Source organism: Lichenostomus cassidix, chromosome 19 (genome assembly GCF_008360975.1).
Source record: "Lichenostomus cassidix isolate B80296 chromosome 19, HeHo_3.0, whole genome shotgun sequence".
NCBI classification, from domain to species: Eukaryota; Metazoa; Chordata; class Aves; order Passeriformes; family Meliphagidae; genus Lichenostomus; species Lichenostomus cassidix.
In genome coordinates, this window is record NC_139499.1 from 4,672,030 (window position 1) to 4,693,625 (window position 21,596).

At 43.0% G+C, this 21,596-nt stretch overlaps 1 protein-coding gene across 6 annotated transcripts in view; it reads left to right on the forward strand.

The window, feature by feature from the left end:
* The window catches only part of CUX1 (cut like homeobox 1), a 243,080-nt gene that overhangs the window by 176,863 nt on the left and 44,621 nt on the right, over positions 1-21,596 (forward strand). For 2 of the 6 annotated variants that reach the window (XM_085078063.1, XM_085078064.1), the window contains exons 11-18: positions 2,368-2,556; positions 8,142-8,200; positions 13,159-13,207; positions 14,208-14,304; positions 15,381-16,052; positions 16,997-17,062; positions 18,427-18,528; positions 20,693-21,519. In XM_085078063.1, the coding sequence (XP_084934189.1) occupies positions 2,368-2,556; positions 8,142-8,200; positions 13,159-13,207; positions 14,208-14,304; positions 15,381-16,052; positions 16,997-17,062; positions 18,427-18,528; positions 20,693-21,519 (2,061 nt within the window). The remainder of the gene's footprint in view (positions 1-2,367; positions 2,557-8,141; positions 8,201-13,158; positions 13,208-14,207; positions 14,305-15,380; positions 16,053-16,996; positions 17,063-18,426; positions 18,529-20,692; positions 21,520-21,596) is intronic. The other 4 variants (XM_085078065.1, XM_085078066.1, XM_085078068.1 and 1 more) reach the window with 3 other exon arrangements.

Here is a 21,596-nt window from a genome sequence, read left to right on the forward strand (position 1 = left end):
GAAGGGAAGGGTGTTCCTTTGGGATCGTGGTGGGGTGAACCTTCTGAGGGGTTGGTGGCTGGAGGAGACCATGGGAAGGACAGAGGTCACTTGGCTCCATGGTGATCCATCACTCCAGGTAGACAGCACAGCTCTCAGAAATGATTTCACATGGCTGAGAGCATCAGCAGAGGAGAAACAGAGGCAGCAAGAGAGCCTTGGTGGTGATCAGCACGTGCCTGCCTGGGGAGCCCTGAGGTGTGGGGCTCCATCCTGAGGGGATCCAGAGCTCCCTGCCTCTCCTTACTCCATGGCTGGGCTGTCAGAGAAACTGGAAATAAATGTGATACACTCCAGTTTGCACTGGGTCTATCCAAGCTGAGAATGACACCTATAAATCCTTGGGAAATGGAGAAGATGCCCTGCACTGCTTGTTGCCTCCTCCATGTGGTTGTGAATAAAGCCAAGGCTGCTGCTGGGACCTGCAGGCACTGGGGGCTGTTCCAGGGCTCCAGCTGGCCCTGGGTGAACAGGTATCACAGATGAGCAGCCAGATTATTTTGATTTTTGTTTGCCAAAGGAGAAATAGGAGTATTTAAATGTAAATATGCAATTAAGTGAAATTTAGTCTACTTCTAAGCAGCAGATTTAACAGACAAAAGAAATCACTGCTTTTTTTTTTCCTTGCAAGCCTTATACACGCTTGACACTGATAGCAGAGGAACACATGGTTTTCTTTAAAAATCATTTGCAGAGAACGAGTAACAAGCCATAAGTCCTCCAGATCTGTTTGGTTGTCTATTAATACAACCCAGTATTTTCTCAGGAAAGTCAAAAGATAGACAAGTAGGCTGCAAAACAAAAAATAAAAAGCCTGAATATCACTTGTAACTCTGAATTACCTGCCTCTTCCTATCTCGTGTCCTAGTCTTATCATTATTTTAACATTAGGTCTTTCTTGTATTTAATAGTACTTCTGCACTTCATTTATATTTAATATGACAACTACTGCAGGATGAAAATGATCATTATCTATCTTATTTCAGACTCTACGTTCTAGTCTCAATAGGCACAAGCAGCAGATGATTATACAACTTGTGATGTTTCATGCAAGCAAATTAGAGGTTTTTTCAAGTTAAAAGTATAATTCAGTGTAATAGGAGAGTGTTGTTAACTGCTGTTCTTACATGCAGCTTTCTGTGAGTGCAGCGGGGTGTAGTCACTGAGAATCAAGCTGAACCTTTAGAAGATATGGAAAAAGGGATTTTGTTGCTCCTGTATTCCCAGAAAAGAGGGTGTGGAGTGTATTTTGATCTGCTGCAGTGTCATCTTGAATTGTCAGGGTGTCTGTGGAGTGAACTCTCAGCTCTTTCACCACAGATGTTTGGTTTAATGCTCACCATCATCATCTCCCTCTTGCTAAATGGGCTCTCTCCTCCTTCCCTGGTGCTTCTGAGGAGCAGCCTTTAACCTTTGGGAGATGCATTTTGGGTTCTTTAATGAAATGTGTGCCCCTCATGGGGCTGCCTCGTGCTCCCCACACAGGCACAAGGGTTCCCTTAAATTCTCCATGGAGGAGGCTCAGAGCTCCCCAGTGCATCACAGCACAAAAGGAGACAGAGATGGTACATTTAGTCTCTTTTTACAATCTTCTGTGAATGGATCTGCCTTCTTCTGGACCTCTCTGTCCTCTCCTATTCCTTGTCCTCCTAGGAGGTCACTCCAGAGAGGAAGTTTCAGACTTGAGGACAGATTTTACAGCTGTAGGAAACTGGAAAAAGGAAGGTTTAGGACAGAGAATGTCTGAAAGTGGTGACCAAAGGGACAATGGCCTTGTCTTAGAGCTGTCACATCTCTCTCCTTCCCCACGGAGGGATCCTTGAAATAATGTTAACATGAACAATTTTCATGCAAGGAGCAAGTTCACTGGAAGTAGCAGTTTGGGGCAATTTTTGACAATTTTGCCTGAAACGTGCAGTGTGCATGCAGAGAGCCACAGGCACATGGCTCTGCCGTTCCTGATTAAGAAATTCTGCTCCATTACTTCAGAATATTTTATCTGATTAGTATTTTGTAAGCACAGATTTTCATAGTTGTCAAAGCATTTGGGCTATTAATAATAAATAGATCTAAATAGAATCCTTTGACTTTCACGGCTGCATCTTTCCAGTGCACTTACGAAACAGGGAAATTTATTCCCTCTGGTTATCCCTATTTTCCCAGAGAGCTGTTGTGGGGTGTAGGAAGTTTCCATCTTCCAGATTCCCAATGATTCACAGGAGTCCCAGACTTAGGAATTGTCTCTTTCTTGTGCCACCCAATGCCAAACTGCCCTGAATTTAGGTTTTTTGCCATTTTGGTGGTCTAATAATCCTTTTCTCCCTCCAGGAGCAGGCCATCGAGGTGCTGACACGCTCCAGCTTGGAAGTGGAACTGGCTGCGAAGGAGAGAGAGATTGCCCAGCTCGTAGAAGATGTCCAGAGACTCCAGGGCAGCCTCACCAAGCTGAGGGAGAACTCCAGCAGCCAAATCTCCCAGCTGGAGCAGCAGCTGACAGCCAAGAACAGCACACTCAAAGTAAGGCTCAGTTCTGCCCAGAGGATGTCACAGAGATGATGATATTGGGGTTTGCTGCTGGGAGTTTCCTGTGGTTCTGTGCTTCTTCAGAATGTGGCTGAATTCACAGAATCACAGAATGGTTTGGGTTGGAGGGGACCTTAAAACCCATCTCGTTCCACCCCCCTGGATGTATTGTTTTCTAAGTGATCACAGGGGGTTTTTTTATTCCAAATGGTCCAGTTCTTACTGTTTTTAAGTGTGTTTTTGCAGAACAATGCTGCCTTTAGAACTAAAATCACCACCAAACCCCAGCATACATTGACCATGGATATGTAATGAAACAGTTGAAATGAAAAGGCACAGAAAATCCCTCTTAGGTTTTCAAACTTTTAATTCCTGTTGCAGTGATTAGTGTTGAAGATATACCAGGAATTGGTTTATCTTTGAATTTACCTGCTACCCCCTCCAGTTCTCTCCACTGGAAATGGGAAGTACATCATTTAGGGCATAGAAACAAGTAAAATCAGGGCATGGAGAAGGCTTTTAGCTCCAATAACCACTTAATTCTTTCTTAACTGTATATTTGCTGCACAGTAATTCCCATTTATAATTATCAGACTGGCCCTATACTCATTTACATCCCAGCAGCACTGCACTAGAACCAGAAAGAAGAGCTTAGAATTTTCTGAGTGACCCTTTTACCTCTCTCTTGGGCAGCTTCACTTTCCCTGTGCAGAGCCCACACAGTTCTGATCTCTGAGTGAGCATGAGAAATGTTTCCTGACGTGGGGTATGAATCAGTTTCCTGTGCCTCCCGTCTCCTTCATTGTTCCACCATCTATGAGCTCCAAAGTGTAAACAAGATAAATTTATCTATTCCATTAAAGACTTGGTACTTCTGCAGGTTTGATAGTCTGAGAGTTTTCTGAGAGCAGGAGGCTGATAGTTCCCACTCAGCTCTGACTGTGGCGTGGGCAGCTTTGCTCTATCAGAATGATTTAATGTTCAGTTGAAACTCTTACAAATTGCTCTAATTCTGACATTTTTTCAGCTTTTGCTGGTTTTGCCGTGGTGGAGCATAATTCACATGGAGAGATATCTGTTAGGAATGAAAGCTGAAGTGGCGCAGTGTGCTTTCTGCATGTTTCAAACCAGCTTTGCAGAATTTTTATGAAAATTCAGTGGAGCAAAGGACACCTCTTACGTAACTGCATTGACAGCATCAGTCTCTGCCCACCTGTCACCATGGGGGCACCACTTTTATTGAGGGAGAAAGGAGCTGCCCTGCTTTTGAGGCACACATTCTGCAGACTACACCCATGTCAGGGTTGGGGGTTTTTTTTTTTTCTATTTTACTTTTTCATAAAGCCTGATAGAAAATATCTTGAGTCCTTGCACTTGACAGATTTTCTTGGAATAAAGCATGTTCCTGGTGAGGTCAGTATTAGTTTAGCCATTAACTTCAAAGGGAGTAGGATCACAGAAATGACAGAGCAAGTCTTTGATTTCCATTTCAGTAATCTCCTTCCATTTTCTCATAGCCTTGCCCAGCTAATGCTCTGTATTTAGCTTTCTGTTGATAGTGTCTGATGTAGTGCCTCTATTGATAAAGTTTTAGTCATTTCAACCCTCTTTAACCTTATTTGTTGCAACTATAAAAATATTTCCAAATACTTACTTTCACCCCAAAGTGCTGGGAAAGCCTGTGCCAGGCACATGTTGTACAAAGCACCAAATCTCAGCAATGATGTGTTGATCTCCTGTTTGATCAGGGAGGAATTGCTTCTGAAATAACAGAGATTTTAATGGTTGCCTCCACAAAAAACAACTCACAGTTTCACAAATTAAAGCAATGTTCTCTGCCTGTATCTTGGGGGAATTGTTTAATACTCTATGACTTAATGAAACAATACAGAAATACTTTCAAAATTATTGCTTCTTTATCTTCATCTGATCTAATAATCAAAACATGTCCTCTAGTAACACGACTTTTCTCACTCTAATTGTATTAACCCTTTGTGGCTGGGTGTTAGAACATTCCTGCTACCCAGTTAAGATTTAGTAAGGTGAGTTGATCACTCTAAACTAAACTAGAGTGTTAATTTCATGGGGTATTTGAATGTTTGAAGCCCCTCAGTACAGCCTCTGTTATTTACCTATGCCACATCAGTTAATAATACAGTAGTGATTATATTTTCTAAGTGCCATAAGGAGGCACCCAGTCTCTGCATGCTCTGACATAGCTTCATTCACACCACACATGCAAGATGATTCTTTACCATGGGATATTTGCAAATTTAATGTGCAGAAAAGCCACCAGTCCATTCCTTCTGCCCTCCAGCTCCTGCATTTTTGCGCGTTGGAGGTCGTTGGAATATATTTTGTCTGAATTAACCAGGTTGATATTTAGTGCAAGATATTAGTTCCTCCAGATTGTCTCACAGCTTGAACCTTTGTTATCCTGTGTTCTGTGCATTTTACAGGGTTCTTGGAGACAATTACCATACTAATACATTTTAAAATAGTCATTGACTGGGAAGATGCCAAGTGCCTGAATGTTCTGCTTCTACACAGGAACTGCATCCTCAGTTGTTAGTTTATATTGTTTAGTAAAGTAGATGTTTAGGTGCAGATTTTCCATGGCAACAATCTCTGTATTAGGTACTTGGGAATGATGGATGTGTGTGTTTTTTGTACAATCCAAAGTAAAATATTGCTGCTTGTCATGCTGCTGTAGCAGCATGCAGGTACCTGAGAGTCCAAAACAGCTGCATTTTGTCAGTATCTCCTTTATTTTTCTACCTGTGTTTTGTGCCTAAATTTTCCAGAAATACTCTATCAGGGTATAGCATTTCCCTGCACAGTAGTACATTTAATACAGATTGCATTAAAATAGGAATCATTAGCTTTTCTGTAGTTTATATCTGTTTTTACGAAAGGCTATTTTCTTAGCATATCCTTGCATAAGTAATTAATGTATTAACCCAGTTTATACTGAGAACTGGTATAAATAGCCAGTTATTCTTGCTGCAAAATCTCATCTGCTGAAGACCCAAAATGTTGCAAGTCACAGAGTTAAGGAAAGGGTGAATTGCAGTGGATCTGTAGAGCACCAAACAGAGACAGAAGGACAAAGTGCCAAGACCAAGGAGAGCAGAAGGATATCGTGGGGTTTGGCAGATCCTCCCACTGCTCTGTGTCCACTTGGAAAACTCTCAGTTGTGATGCTGAGTCTCCTCCCAGTACCAAGGGCTCTCTGGCTCTCTGCTTTCATTTAAAGATCCCTCTCCAGCCTGACCTGATGGATTCTGCTTGGATTCCTTGCTGAAGTCACTCTGTTTTGCTCAGCACTGAGCTGCAGCTTGAAAAGCTTCTTGAACTCATGGCCTGTTGTAGCTGACCCTCCTTAAAACATGAGACCTCAGGCCCTGGGACTGAGTAGTATATTTCCATAATGAGATTACAACATGTGTTGTAAATTACCAAAACCTTCAACATCTTTAATATTTGTAGGATTTCCCTGGTCTCATCAACCAGGATTTTCCTAATTAAATCAAGTATAGGGCTGAAATACCTGAAGCACTGTGTCTTCTATCTAAAGCAAAGTCAGTGCTTCCTATAATTCCAGCCAATAACTGGAATTTGGTAAGGCAGGACAAGTTAGAAAAAAACATTAAAACTTGCCCTGTATTTATTCCAGGTAAAAGAAAAACTGTTTTAACTAAAACAGACACTCTCCCCCCTTTTTAACACAATTGAAACGACTACACAACCACTGATGACAAAAGACACTGAGACACGAGACCTTTTTAAGAGGCCACTCGTTTCATCAGTGTTCCACAGAGTGCAAATTCCACACTGAGCAGCAGTTGCTGTGATCCATTAAGAGCTGCTCGTTGAGCAGCTGCAGGAGCAGCGCCTGGCTATTCCTGCAGGGAGATTCCTCTTGTCAGGAGTGGCTGAGGATGCAGGATTGTGGTGTCAAACAGCAGGAGCAGCACGTTGAGAGGGTTGTGTATTGATAACGTGGCTGTCCACTTTGTCACTGCTCGTTAATAGCCGTGCTAATGGCAAGGCAGAAATGTCAACAGTGGGAGAGCTGCAAAGGGCTGGGCAGGAAATCCTATACAAAATGGCAGAATAGCAGGAAGTCTCACAAACCCCACCATGCTGCTGTTGTCATCTGAAGAAGCCTCATTTGAATTACTGAGATGACTCAAACCGTGGATTCACTGACCTGTGAGTGCTCTGTTCCATCATTTTGGGGTTTGTGCAGATGAGTGATACCCACACACTGACTTACTGGGGAAGACAGCACAGGAAACAAGTTCCCAGTTCTATTTGCTGGCCTGCCCCAGCCCTGCCTCCATTCCCCCATAGCTGGGCTGCTGCACAGCTTTGTGGGGCTGCATTTTTAAACAGCTTTGCTAAAACTGTCCCAGTTCCCAGCAGCCCTCCCCTGCCCTCCTCCTGCATCCAACGAGCAGCCCCAGAGTGGGTGTAGGATCTTGAATTCCCTTCTCCCCTGAAGGCAGCCTCTGCTGGACATAAAGTCCTGTTTTTCTTTTTCATGTCATATATTCCTTTCCTTTTCAAAGTAGATTCTCTGTCTTTGAGGTGATACGTCCTTGTGTTATTTCTGTTTCCCGTGACCTTTGGGATTCTGTGCCATTTTTAACACCAAAAACTAAGCGAAGCAGAGCTAGCCTGCATTTATCCATGGAAGTTGCAAGCCAGTAAGTTCTGTTCTTTGCTTAGATCAGGTGTGCCTGCACTAAGCAAAGAAATTATTGCAATGAATGTGGCTTCTGCAAGCAACGTAACGGCATCAATTATGTATCACTATGTTTTAGGCCTCCTGAAGCATTTCCCCCGTAGTGATGAGCACTGTTGTTGGGAGCTGGGTAAGGTCCAAGTGTGTGGCATTGCGTTCTGGATTGTGGCAGGGGGTTTGGTTCAGCCTCTGGGGCATCCTCACACCCAGCACGAGCCACTGAGGCCACCCTGGGTCGGGCAGAGCACGAGGAGCTGCTGGGCTGGCCTCAGTGCTCCTTGTCTGGGGTGGAAGCACAGCAGTTAGTGCAATCAGGAATGCTTGTAGAACCTCCTGGGACAGCTGGTTTGTTTGGGCACGAGGAGCCTGCCAAGCCTAATGGGTTCTAGTCAACAACAGCTTCTTCAGTCTATTCTTTTTATCCCCTAGATAAGGTTATCAAGAACTGTCCTATTAAGAATACAGTATGTGCCAAAGCATCCTGCTTGTTTACTCCCTTTCCCTGAAAATTTCAGCTGCCCCATTTTTTTAATGCCTTCATCCCCAATCTCTTCATTGAACACATGACAGTGACATTGCAAACAGCCAAATTGGGACCCACTGAATTCTGTCATGCTTGGCACTCTGTAAACAAAGGATGAGCGAGGTATAATTGTGTTTACGTTTAATTGGTTATAGTTTGTTTTCTAATATATGTAAATTAGGTATGAGTCATTAACCCTCACTTGTGTGCTGCTGTATATATGGAATAATTTGAAGATGATTTTCAAAGCCTGCAGAAAAAAAAAGACCAATGTAAATAATTAAATCCATGTTCTCTCTTTTAAAGCAACTGGAAGAAAAACTGAAAGGACAGGCTGATTATGAAGAGGTTAAGAAAGAATTAAAGTAAGTGTTAAATGGTTACATAATTTTTTCACAAACTCTGGTTTAACAGTGCTTGTTAAATGAAGCCACAGATCTGTGTTCTTGGAACAATAAAGAATTCAGTCAAAACCACAAAGACGGGGAAATTGGGAATATTGGCAGAAATTGCATCCAGAACCAGTGGAACTGCTGTATCTCAGAGTGCTCCTTTTTGTTGCAGCAGAGGATCACAACAGCAAACAAAACACGTGTCCATGGAGAAAAGCCACTAAAATTGTTGTCCACCAAACGAAAAATGTTCCAAAATCTGTGGTGTTTTAGGTGAACCCCTCTTTAAAAATCTCCAGACAATGACTGAGGGTAATGTGGACCAAAAATTGAATGCAGAGCCTTTGGCTATGATACCTTTTCTCTGCTTCTGCCAGCCAGTGTTCAGCACTTACCAGTTTAATGCTGGGCTTGTTTCACTGTATTTTTTTGCTAATATATTGTGGTTTTAAACTAAAGCCACAAACAGCCTCTTCCTATTTCAAGGGATTTTCTTAAGAGACTTAAAAGAGCCTCATTTTAAACTATAACAAGATAAGCTGTCAGGTTCAGAAGAGAACTTTTCTGACTGGAAATATGTTTAGTGTCAAGGTTTAAATAACTGCGAGAAACTCCCATCTCTTCTTTCATCATTCTGGCATTTTTGTGTGTGTTTTAAAAAGGATGAAATACCCCTTTCCCTGGTTTAATGAGGTATTTCAGATGAGGCTGGTAGTCATGTGCTTTTGTTTACACGTCCCTGGAGGATATGGAAAGCAGGTTTGGATTTGCAAGCCCCACGACTGCCCAGCCCCTGGTGCTGATTTATTCAAGCCACACTGGCTGAGGTTCTGGTTCACCACCAGCTGATGTAGGGGTGTAATTTCCACTTAAATTAAATGAATTGACCATTTCTTTGGTCATTATACCTGATTATTACCTGGGCTCAAAATAGCATCATTTAGTGATAAGAGTAAATCCATGTCCTCTCCTGGGTTAAGGGAACAGCTTCAGATTTCAGCCAGTTTATGTCCTCATATGCAAAGCAGTGAATGGAAATAAGGCTACAACCTTCCAGTTTCTTATACTAGATATTAAATGTGAATGTGCTGAAACAACAAATGAGTTTTGAGTCCTACCTGTTATAATGCAAAGGTTTAATACAGCAGGACCAGGACTTTAAAGCAGAATTAAGAACCCAGTATATTCAGTGAATCCATTTAAGCTTACTTTGCATTTGTACTTTAAATACAAACCCTGTATTCCTGGTGATAATACCAATTTTTAATAATATATTTCTTTTTTACAACGCCGACTTACATGAGGGCAGGGATGGGAAGGCAAATAGAGAAGCTCTGACACAGGAGGTTTCATATAGTGTTTCTGCTCAGGATGAGCCTGCAGTGAAATAGATGGGAGACTCTTGGAAGTGGCCCTGGTTGGGTGCCAGCAAATTAACCTTGTTCTCCCAGCTGTTCCAGCTTTTATATCCCTAATTTGTGGACTGCCAGCTTGCCTGTAAGGGAGCTGGGGTCCATCACCATCCTGTGGGGTGGTGCAGGGGTTGAGACCCTGGGATGGAGCACTGAGGGTGTTTGCAATGCTGCATCCTCCAAGCAGCTCCTTCACACCACTCCCCTGCTCCCATCTCATCCAAAAGGTGTGCTGAAGGCTAAATGTGCACTGGCAGTCTGATCTGAAGTGAGACTGTTGCTGTAAATCTGGAGTCCTCCCACAGAACCCTCCTGCACCTGCCTTGTGCCCTGAAACACTGACAGAAATGAACTGCTCATAACATCTGCACCAAGAGAAAAGATATCTTGTCAGTAACGCAGGAAGAGAATGAATTTTTTAGGTGTTTTGGCACTGATGTGTTTTCCTTTATCCTCCCTGGGATGTTGAGGCATTCTAGGCTGAAGAGATCTCAATATCAGCCAACTTCTAACCTTGGAGGAACTTATGGGGGCCCAGGACAAGATCTGGGATGGGAGGATTCTTCACTTGCTGCCTTGGCTTTTGTGCCCAATGGCTTTTAAACCTATTTTTAAGATCTGAGAGCTCTGTGTGTCCTTTCAGTTCCCTCCTGAGTCTCACGACAGCGCTGACCCTGCTGCCTTTGCAGTTGGGATCAGACGAACAGAAAGTCAAGCTGTCCCAATGCACGCTTTGCTTTACAGTCACATCTTTTAAGTCTCCTTAGATGTGCAGATTCAAGTCACAAGATCATTCCTTTAAAAAGCAGGTAACTGATCTTGAGCCACAGATTGAGTCAAGATCTCATGGGCAAAGATATTCTTGGAATCCAAAGAAGAAATGTTGTGCTTCCTCATATTCCTGAGGAGAATGTGTCTTTTGTGACACATTTGGAGAGTCATTTTTGACGTGTTTAACTTTTAAAATTTTTTTTTAATGAACCTGCTGGAGTGAATATTCCTCTTAGGGCAATTAGAGGTGCCATCAAGTTGAGTTTTAATATATTTTGTGTTTTAACTGTATAGGAAATTACCTGTGAAATTGTCAGGAAGTTAATCCAGTTAGCAAAGCATCCCCTTCAGGTAGGCAGAGGTCAGTAGGTTTCCAGTCAAGGTTTGAATACACATTGCCTGCACTGAGCTTGCTGGAAATGCAGCTGCTGCAAGGATCAGGATCCTTCTGAAGGTCCCAGCTGGCAGCAGGTGCTCAAACCAAAATGCATCAACCTGTGTGAGGAGAGGGATGACAGGATCAGGGCTTTAGAGCCAGACTTTTGGTGTGGAGAACCAACTGTAACCATAAATAGGTTTATGCTTGTGACAGTGTCAGCCTGGCAGGTTCTGAGGGCAGCACACTGTGGTCAGGGCATCTCTCACATCTGCTCCATGGGGAGAGAGCAGCTTTTTCTGGTTTAGCCTCATCCAGGAGGAAGGAGATTGGGATGCTGCTGGATTGCTCCGCATGGCAAACCCACGTGTGGTAAGTGGGGTCACAAGTGCTGCTGGTCTGAACTGAAGTGGGATTTCCTGTGGGACGTTTGCCTCGTGATAAATTGCTGTTCAAACTGGGGTTTGAATTCAGATGAGTCTCCTTTTGAGCATCATGAGGATGTGCATTGGGACTGGCTGTCCTTGCAGAGGCCATTCCCTGCAGAATTCATGGAAACAGTGACCTGCCAGTGGCTGGGGCTTTCCTTGGATGAGTCTCTGTGCATTTATCTCCCCCAGCACCTAGGAGTCCTGGGAGGCAGAGCTGCCTCTGAGGAGGTGTCCCAAGCTCCCAGCAGTGATTGCCACTTGAGTCACACACCTGTGATGTCAGTGTGATGTCAGGATCTCTGAGACCTCAAGCCATCAGTGCACAACCTCTGTCCTTGACTAGCACAAGTCCATTGATAGCATTAGAGTTGGTTTTGCACGTGGCTGAGCTGCTGTGCCCCCGTAGTCGTCACAGCATCACTTTTTGTGCTGTGTGGGGGGTGGTGGCTCTATCCTGCAGCCAGGCAGGAGGTGACACTGTAATCAAAGTGATTGCCAAAAGTTTGAGGTTTCAATAATTACTATATTTTAGGAATGCCTGTCAGAATTAACACTGTGTGCAGTGAGTGAGTATACACAAATGCAAAATGCATGAGGTCTGTTTCTCAGAATGATCATTTTTTCCCCTGGATTTGCTATGACTGTGAGTGATCTTGAATGGCCCAGAGACCTGATATCCAGAGTGTCACTTAATGCACATCCAGCTCTGGATTAATGCAGGAACAGGTTCAGGCAGTTATGGGGTGCCTGGCTGAGTCCTCATGGCATCCAGCACTAGTCCCTATATCTTAATACTGGACTTCTGCCTTTCTTTTGTGTCAGTTTCCACATTTCATGGAATCACAATGTTATGGACTGGAAGGGACGTTAAACTAACTCCATCCCTGCCATGGGCAGGAACACCTTCCACCATCCTAGGCTGCTCCAAGCTCTGTCCAGCCTGGCCTTGGACACTTCCAGGGATCCAGGGGCAGCCAAAACTTTTAATACATTATCCACAGCCTTTAATACAGTTCAATACATGATTAAACAGATTGTCCCTGCTTGCAGAGCTCCTGGTGCTTTATACATGACAAATGCTGTATAAACACCATCTATATGTGTTTATGTGTTTTTCTTCACCAAATAAATGTTGTCTTTGTACAGTAAGAAGCTGAAATCATTTATTGCTTCAGTCTGAGGAAGTTCACGTCCTGCCTGCAGCAGGCTGATTTTAAAAAAAATTCATCCAGCAAAGCACAGTAATAAGTCTGGATTCCTGTAAAATTCTGGTTTGCCAGACAGCACAGCTCTAACTGAAAGCCTTTGAAGGGAGACATGCTCTGACCGCTCACTATTTGTATAAAATATTGACAATGAGACTATCAGATCCTTCTCCTAATGTACTTATAAATATTTGGATCTTTCATATTTCTTAAGAAATATTGTGCCATTTTGTCTTCCCTTTGCTATAGAACAAGGAGGTTATTAAAATGAAAAACTGCCTTTTAGCCTGTAGTGTCTTGGTTGGGAAGATTATTTGTGCATATTTTCCTTGCTGGTGAGCTGGTGTATATTCTATAAATGCTGTACAGTGGTGGTGATTCCCCTGTTTTGTTGCTTTGCTGCAACTTCCTCATTCCCTTCCAGCTTCACAGATAAATTTATATCGTTTCTGACAGCTTAAAATGTTATATCCTTATTAACCTTTAAATTTACGCTTTAAACTGGCCTGGTGGGATTGCATATGGAATGATTTAGATGACGCTGGAGAAAATTTTCTTATCCAATAGCTGGTTTGAAGAGTTATTCTGTATTCATTAGGAGATTGTGTTACTGCAAGGAAAGTTGTCATCACTCGTGGTGTTGCTGGAGAACAGGAAATGATAATGTTAATGCTCATTAATGGAGTGGTTATGAAAAGGAGAAATAGAAAATAATTTTGTTTTCTGCCTTCCACAGTATATTGAAATCCATGGAGTTTGCACCATCGGAAAGCTCTGGTGCGCAGGTACTGAACTTACTTTTGTTTTCTTCTTTAATGCAGCAGCTCAGTTGATTAACAAAAACTTGTCTTGCAGTTCCTTGGTGTTGACATAGACAGTTTCCTGTTGATGTTGAGGCTTCTGGGTTGATCCTTGTTTTTCCTGATGTTTTCTTATGTAAAAAGCCAAACTGGACTTTTTTTTTCTTTTTTCTTTTTTTTGTCTGTTAATTTCTTTTAAGTGGTCAAGGACAGAGTGACGTTTCAGCTGTGCTGGAGTGGATAAACCATAATGTTATGAAGTTGAGTCATTTAAAGATACTGGGGTTGGTGTACAGGCTGTACACTTCAGCATTTTTAAGTATTTGCTGGCCTTGAAAATTTCTTTTTGCAAAAGAAAACAAACCTTCGAGTATTGAGAAAGCTCTGCTGTTCCAGCAAATTAAACTTACTTAAGTTTAAAGGTTAAGAATTGAATTCTTGCTTCTGAATATCAATATCCTGGGATTAATTTTCAATGGGTTTTTTAATGATCAAAGGTTAGATATTTGGGGGCAGGTAAATAGCAGGTTTCTCTGGCTGATGTTGTTTTTGAACAAACTGTTTCTGCTGAAGTGCAGCATGTCAAGGAAATGCTTCACTTGGGTCAGTTGACCTAGAAGGAATAATATAATCTTAACCACTGTTTTAATCAGATTAAAAGACGTCTCCAGCTTTTAAACTGAAAGCGTGCCAGGACCATTTAAAAATAAGTAGGATTAAGAAAACGTTCCGTTACACATCTCAAAATAATGCAGAATTGATGAATGATTCACAATGAAAATTCAGCAGTGAATCTCTTCCATGGCTCACCCCAGAGCCCAGAGTGATTCCTGCAGATCCACACCCAGCGAATTCCCTCGCTGCCTTCAGACACCAGTCAAGCAGTTCTTATATTTTATTTTTTTTCCCTCTGAAATAGTTTTTAGTGCTCGAAAGAGACTCTGAATGCTTTGAGAAACAAACCTGCCCCTTTGGTTTCCCCTAGGATGCATCCAAGCCGCTGGAGGTGCTGCTGCTGGAGAAGAACCGCTCACTGCAGTCGGAGAACGCCACGCTGCGCATCACCAACAGCGACCTGAGCGGTAGGTTCACCCCAGTTTTGGCTGTTCTGGTGCCTCTGCTGTCCTGTGACGGGAGGGAGGGATGAGTGAGAGCTGAGTGGCTGAGCTAATGCATGGCAGAAGGATTAAGAAGGAGCAGGAGCACTGAGTAACGTTGGATTTCTGTAGTTGGATAGGCTGGATGATGGAGTCAAACTTAGAGAGTGTGTAAAGGTTAAGGAAGAGGTATTACAGGCTGTACCAGTGGTTGAGGCTGTCTTCTGTTTTGGGAGCAAATTCATCTCTTTCCCCCACACACAGTGTTGTGCAAAATGTTTGCATGTAGAACACAATCTTCCTGTCTGATACACTTGGATATACCACCAGCAGGTCAGCTTGGGAAAGCAAAATCCTTTCTTTCCAGCAAAGTGTGTTTGCCGTTTGGCTTTCCTAATGTGGGCTTTTACATCTTGTGTGCACATTTTTTAAATGGGAAGTCATGGAATTTCCAGATACTTGAATGCTTATGGTTTTTGCAGCTGGAAGAAAGTTAAAAGTTGCCACTGGCCCTGGGATTACTGAATTCTGAAGCGTTTTATGAGTTTTAACTGAGCGGTCTTGGTGCATCCACCTAATGGTTATTCCTTTATTCAAATTGGTTTGTTCCAAAATGTAAATGTTTGCTGCATTTGGGTTCAGTCAGGTCCAATGAGTCATACCTTGAATGAAAGACAACAGAGAGACTTGCTGTCTGTAACTGCATATATTTAACTGTATCACTGCACTTCATGTAACTGTTCTAGTGTTAATGTCTGTAAGGGGGATTCTCCAGGCTGCAACATACAAGAAAGGTGCAAACATGAAATGCATGTTGTTTGTTTTGGGGGCCTTGTTTGGCTTAAAAAAATTCAATCATGGAAAAAAAAATCAAAAATTAAAAAATAACCCAACAAATGAAAACAAACCAAAACCAAACAAAACCAAAACTCCCACCGCCACTCCATTGGCCCGTGTCAATCTGCACTTTTTTCCCTTTGCGGGGCAAACTTTGCATTTTTTTATCTTGGTTTTTCCCTCTTTGACCCCCCATAATGCATTATGTTTGACCTTCCTTGTAGGGTCAGCCAGGAGAAAAGGGAAAGACCAGCCTGAGAGTCAGCGTCCTGCAACCTTGCCGGCCTCCCCTCCTTCCCAGTTGCTCCGCAACGCGGGGGAGCAGGCTTCCAATACTAATGGTACACACCAGTTCTCACCAACGGGTTTAAGTCAAGACTTTTTCAGCTCATCCCTGGCGAGCCCCAGCTTACCCCTGGCCTCCACAGGAAAATTTGCACTAAACTCTCTCCTCCAGCGACAGCTAATGCAGTCCTTCTACTCCAAGGCAATGCAGGAAGCAGGAAGCACAAGCATGATTTTTCCAACAGGTCCATACAGCACAAACTCCATATCTTCCCAAAGTCCATTACAACAAAGCCCGGATGTAAATGGCATGGCCCCATCTCCCAGCCAGTCAGAAAGTGCTGGGAGCATCTCTGAAGGCGAGGAGATAGACACGGCCGAAATTGCACGTCAGGTGAAAGAGCAGTTGATCAAGCACAATATTGGCCAGCGGATATTTGGACATTATGTGTTGGGACTGTCACAAGGGTCTGTGAGTGAGATCCTGGCCCGGCCAAAGCCATGGAATAAACTGACTGTGAGAGGCAAGGAGCCATTTCATAAGATGAAGCAGTTCCTGTCAGACGAGCAGAACATCCTGGCTCTTCGCAGCATCCAGGGCAGACAAAGAGGTAAGTGCTCCCCAGCCCCCTGTTCCTCTTAGTTCTGAATGTTGCAAACCAGGAGCTTCCCCATCTGGGGCTGTTTGTGCACTGCTGCTGCTCTCACCCAGGTCAGGTGCCAGGTGCAGAAAGTTCAGCTCTCCAGCCCTGCTTTGCAGCACTCAGGCAGGTTCATAGCTCTGCTCATGCTTTTTTTAGCTGCTGGCTGGTGCCTGTCAGCAGGAGCCAGCAGCAGGGACACTCACAGCCCTCACTTCCCAACAGCTCCATGTCACAGCTAAATACGGAGTGAAAAGGGTCAGCAGCTATTCAGAAATACTTGGGAATTTTTATTTGAGGTTGTTTACTGAGACCAGGCTTTCGTTGCGTCTTGTGTGATTATGTTTTTTCCCCAAAGTGTTCTGACAAAATAGGGTAGGTGATGCATGAGATGAGTAATTAAAACACAATCCCAGTTTAAAGCAGCTTTGCATATTTAAGGCAGAGATTTTAAGAAGTAACATGCATTTCATTGTGATTCATCTAAAGACTGAGATTTACATTTAGAGAAACGGAAAAGTAAGTTGTTTACAGTCAAGAAATATTGGAAAGGACAGGCAGGGTTTTCCTAGATTTTGTTTAATTGGAAGCACACACTGTTAGATTTATAATCTGTTCTTCCTTTTGATGATTGTACTTGAGGGGATTATCTGCCCATCTTTAACCTCTTCATTTTTGGTATCTCTAGACATTTATTTATATCTGTCTAATCTCCTTTCCGAACATAGCTGTAATCTTTATTAACAAATCAGCCAGCCTCGCTTCTTCCCAAGTAGCCAGTTCCTCCTGCTCAGGGGCCCGAGGGGCCAGCAGAGCTCAGGGCCAGGCTGCCAGCTCCTCATGTCACACAGCCCGTGATGTCAGAGCAACCATCCCCTGATTGTTTTGTTCTTACCAAACTTGTTTTTCAACAGAGAATCCAGGCCAGAACCTGAACAGACTATTTCAGGAAGTACCGAAACGAAGAAATGGGTCTGAAGGTACGTCACAGGCAGGTGTTTTTCTTTGCAGTCAATCCCTAGGAAGTGGAGTGTGCTTTAGCTGTGTGTTTCCTTAAAACTGTGCAGTTTGATTCTGGCCTGGAATCTGATAGAAAAACAGACAGTAAGTATAAAACAAACCATGGGTTAGATGAACACTTTGCTTTTTCTAATTCTGCTGCTGCTGTACTAACGTAACCCTGTTTGGATAGTTCTTTCACTCCCATCCTCCCTGCGTACGCAGATAAAAAGAGATAAGTGATAGAAGTGGCTTTATAAAGTCATCAGATCTATTGAAATGCTCTCTTTGCTATTTTTATGGTTTTGGAGGGAGAAAGTTGCCCAGTTACAACAGCAATTGCATACTGCTTCTGCTCTAGGTTTACTTCTTTCGTCTCATGGGGCTCATGCTGACAAATTCCACTTTAATAAACTGCTAAATTAGTGTGGTGCTTAGTTTAGGATTTTAGTTTAGGATAGTTTAGTTTAGGATATGAAAAAGACAATAAGATGAGTGAGCATCAGATCCGTGAATTAGCACTGAACAGGAAGTCTGCTCATTTTCTTTGTTACAGATTAGTTGCAGAACTTTTCTTTAGTAAGACCAGAAAGAAGGAAAAACAAAAGCAGGTACACCAGCAGTGTGTACTTATTTTGACTCCAGTCAGAAATTATCTAGCTGGCTTAAAAACAATAATCTCATAATGGAAAATGCAGTTAAGTGCAGTAGCACTCACAGTTTTCCCTACTTTTCTTCCCCTTAGAGGTTAAAAAAGAAAAAAAACAAAGCAAAACCAAACAACCAAGTAATAGCTCTTAGCTGGAGAGTACTTCAAATGGTATCTGCGTTTAAATTACTCTTTCTCTTAATGTATTAACCTCTGAAAAGTTAAAAATTACTTTTATCTAGTTACTTTTTAATTCTGTTTTGGGCTGAATGTATACTCATCCTACTTTGCCTAGCAGCTGATGCCATTTTTAAGTTGATTCCTGGGCTTATGTTTTTAGCTTTCTTCCTTTCCCCTCCGGTTCTTTTCCCTTCTGTTTCTTCTCCCCCTCCAAAAAAAAAAAAAATCAAAAAAGGAAAAAGAATAGATCTATATATGTTATCATAGACAAGGAATATATGACCACCTAGTTCTTCCTCTGATGTCCTCACCATTCCAGGGCAGCTAGAGGCAGGCACAATGAAGATATTTTGCTATTGTTAAGTTTTTTTTTGTATGGTGTAAATGTTGGTAAAGGTCCTGTGCAAGTTGTGCTCAAGTTGTGCTGACCATGTATCATATACAGTCTGTCTCTGTGTCACAGAAACAGCCAAACAAAAGTGTTCCTGGTGTCATTAGTTGTGTTTTCCTCCCCAGGTAACATAACCACCCGAATCCGAACCACAGAGTCTGGCTCTGATGAAGCCATCAAATCCATTCTCGAACAAGCCAAAAGGGAGCTGCAAGTACAGAAAACAGGTACAGCCTCATTTTGTCTCTGCCTCCTTTTACTGCAGAATTTAATTAAAACAATTGCCAAGAGCTTTCTGGTCAGTTAATTATATCCTTTAAACCTTCAGCGTAGGTTTTGAAGGGTTTTTTGGAGGTTTTTATTGTTATTTAGTGGAGTTGTCTCTGAGATATCTCAAGTTGAGGTCATGGCGTGGTGGGGTCTCTGCTCTGCCCTGCTCCCTGGGGGATTTCTGAACACCTTTATCCCTGTGCAGGCCTCTGAGCTCCTGGCTGCCCTCCAGCCCTGCAGGAGGCACTGAGGGTAACCTACAGAATCCTCTCTTCTCCAGTTTGCTCCTTGGAAAGGGAACAGCTCCTGCTTTCTCTTCTCCTCTGCCTCTCTCAGGCCCCAGGGACACAACTGCATGGGAGAGGGACTGGATGGATTTGTTGGGGTGAAGGTCACACTCGAGGCAGCAATTACCAGTCCCAGCAGCATGGTACATCCTGTACTCATATAGGCAGTCTCAGTCCTGACTCTTGGATGACTTTATTTCTGGTTACAGAATGTATTCAGTGAATGAACTGGCAAATCCAAAACACATTCGCTTTCCCAAAAAATCCATCTTAGCCTGAGATCAGTCTAATTTGTTATTGTGTGCTGTGATGTAATTAACATTTCTGTGTATTCCATAGCCCTCTCAGCCTTAAGAGTTGCCAGTACTGCTATTGGGCTGAAGTAGAAATTACTGTGCATACTTCTGTTTAATTTTTTTAAGTCAATACTGATTTACAGTTTTGGATAGTTGTCTTTCAAATGAAAACTAAGTTAATCTCATGGGAAAATATAAAGCACTAGTTAACATATGATCTAAATAATATGACTTTATATAAGAAATTATTACATAGAGAAAAATACAGGTTTTGTGCAGGAAACTGCAAGAATGTTATTCAGTAGCATGTTTCATCTGAGAATCTCAGACTTCCTTTCAAATATTAATTCGGCCTCAAAACTCCCTGTGAAACCAGCAGATAAAACAGCAGAGAGAGTCTCACTGTCTTTTTTTCCCCATTTCTTAGCTTTTCATGTATTTTATAGTGTGTGACAGGAAGGAATGTAGGGAGGCAAATCCAGAGATGCATTCAGATGAGCCATAGTATTACTAGCATGATACACAGTGTGTTTCAAATCTTAATTCACTTAGAGGCCACTCCTTGCAGTTTGGGGGTTCCCTGCTCCTGCCTGGTGCTTCACTTTCCCTGTTCTCTGTGGAGCAGCTTTCAGAGGCACTGGGGCCTTCAGTGGAGACTGAAATAGAAGCAGATGCCATTGCAAAAACCTCCTGGCTCTGCAGAGATAATTCCCCACCCACGTTTAGTCTCTGCTCATCCCTGACTGCTGCAGCACAGCCACCCAAATCCTGGTTCCCCACTGGAATACTGGGTGTTTGGGGGTTATCTCTGCTGAAAGAACTCACGGCTCCATCCTGGAGCTTTGGATAAGGGAGAGGTTGATGGCCAGGTGTCAGCCTGGCTCTGGTAGAGCTGTTTATTTCAGTGGTTGGGACCATGGAACAAGAAAACAGGAAGCAGGAGCGTATTTAGCTTGTCAAATGAAATAATGATGATCTCTTCCTTAAGTTCTGGCGTTGTTGTAATTTGTGTGTTGTGTTTTTGAAGTCAAAAGGTCTCACCTTATTTGTGCTGTAATAGCCTGTCCAGGTGAATGCAGCTGTGTTGGGTTCTGAGTGTGTGTTAAATTCATTTGTGGAGAAAAGAGCGAAGTGAAAAGTTAAATAACTTTGTAAATGCAGCTATAAAATGTTATTGACCACTTGGGGGTAGGGGAGGAAGAGGTGAAGGCTTGATTTTCAAAGGCATTTATTTGTAAATTTTTACAATGGTGGAAGGGCAAGTGATCCCAGACTTGGGATATGTGCAGCTGAGTCTGTGCGTGCAAACATCCAGCACTTTGGCAACTCTCAAAATTTTCCAGTGAAGAACTTTGGAAATCTTACCTTATTTTGAAAAGTGCAAATCTTTACTTAGCGAAAACTCCTCCCTCCCATCCAGAAATGTATCTCAGCCCCATTTTTTTTTTTTTTCCTGTCAGGGAAATGTTTACAGTAGCACGTGTTGAATATAAAGCCTTTTCCTCTGTTGCATTTAGTCTTTTGGTTGTTTTTCATAGCTGAGCCGGCTCAGCCACCTTCTGCCTCTAGCAGTGGCAATTCTGATGATGCAATTCGATCCATTCTGCAACAAGCCCGACGGGAAATGGAGGCACAGCAGGCTGCCCTTGAACCTGCCTTAAAAACACCACCTCTATCTCAAGCTGACATTTCTATCCTGTCCCCCAAACTAGTGTCTACACCTGCAATGTCTTCGGTTTCCAGCTATTCTCCTTTGGCCATATCCCTGAAGAAACATTCATCTGTCACTGATTCCAGTATCTCTGCATTGCAGAACCTCTCTGGGCTCAAAAAGGAGCCTCAGGAGGCACCTGTTTTAGAGCTTCATGGAATAAGTGATTCTGCCCAGGGTATGTTGAGGCATGTTAAAAATGAGTTGGGACGTGGTGGTGTTTGGAAGGACCATTGGTGGAATACTGTGCAGCATGAGAGAAGAAATGCAGCTCTTCCCGAAGATATAAAAGTTGAGGAAGCCAGTGGTGGAAAAGAAAAGGTCAGCAATCAGACTAGGCCAGATCGTAGCCAGCTCCAAGGACCGTCTTCTTCCGAGTATTGGAAAGAGTGGCCAAACGCGGAATCTCCGTACTCGCAGAGTTCTGAATTGAGCATGACTGGGGCGAGTCGCAGTGAGACACCACAGAATAGCCCTCTCCCTTCATCCCCTATCGTGTCCTTGTCCAAGCCATCCAAACCTTCGGTTCCTCCACTGACACCCGAGCAGTATGAGATTTATATGTACCAGGAGGTGGATACGATAGAGCTAACGCGGCAGGTCAAGGAAAAGCTAGCAAAGAATGGCATCTGCCAAAGGATCTTTGGGGAAAAGGTAAAGAAGTGGTTCTCTCTTGTTACACCAGTGTTGTGATTGTGCCCTCTGCTCCTTACAAAGGTGCAGAGCTGGTT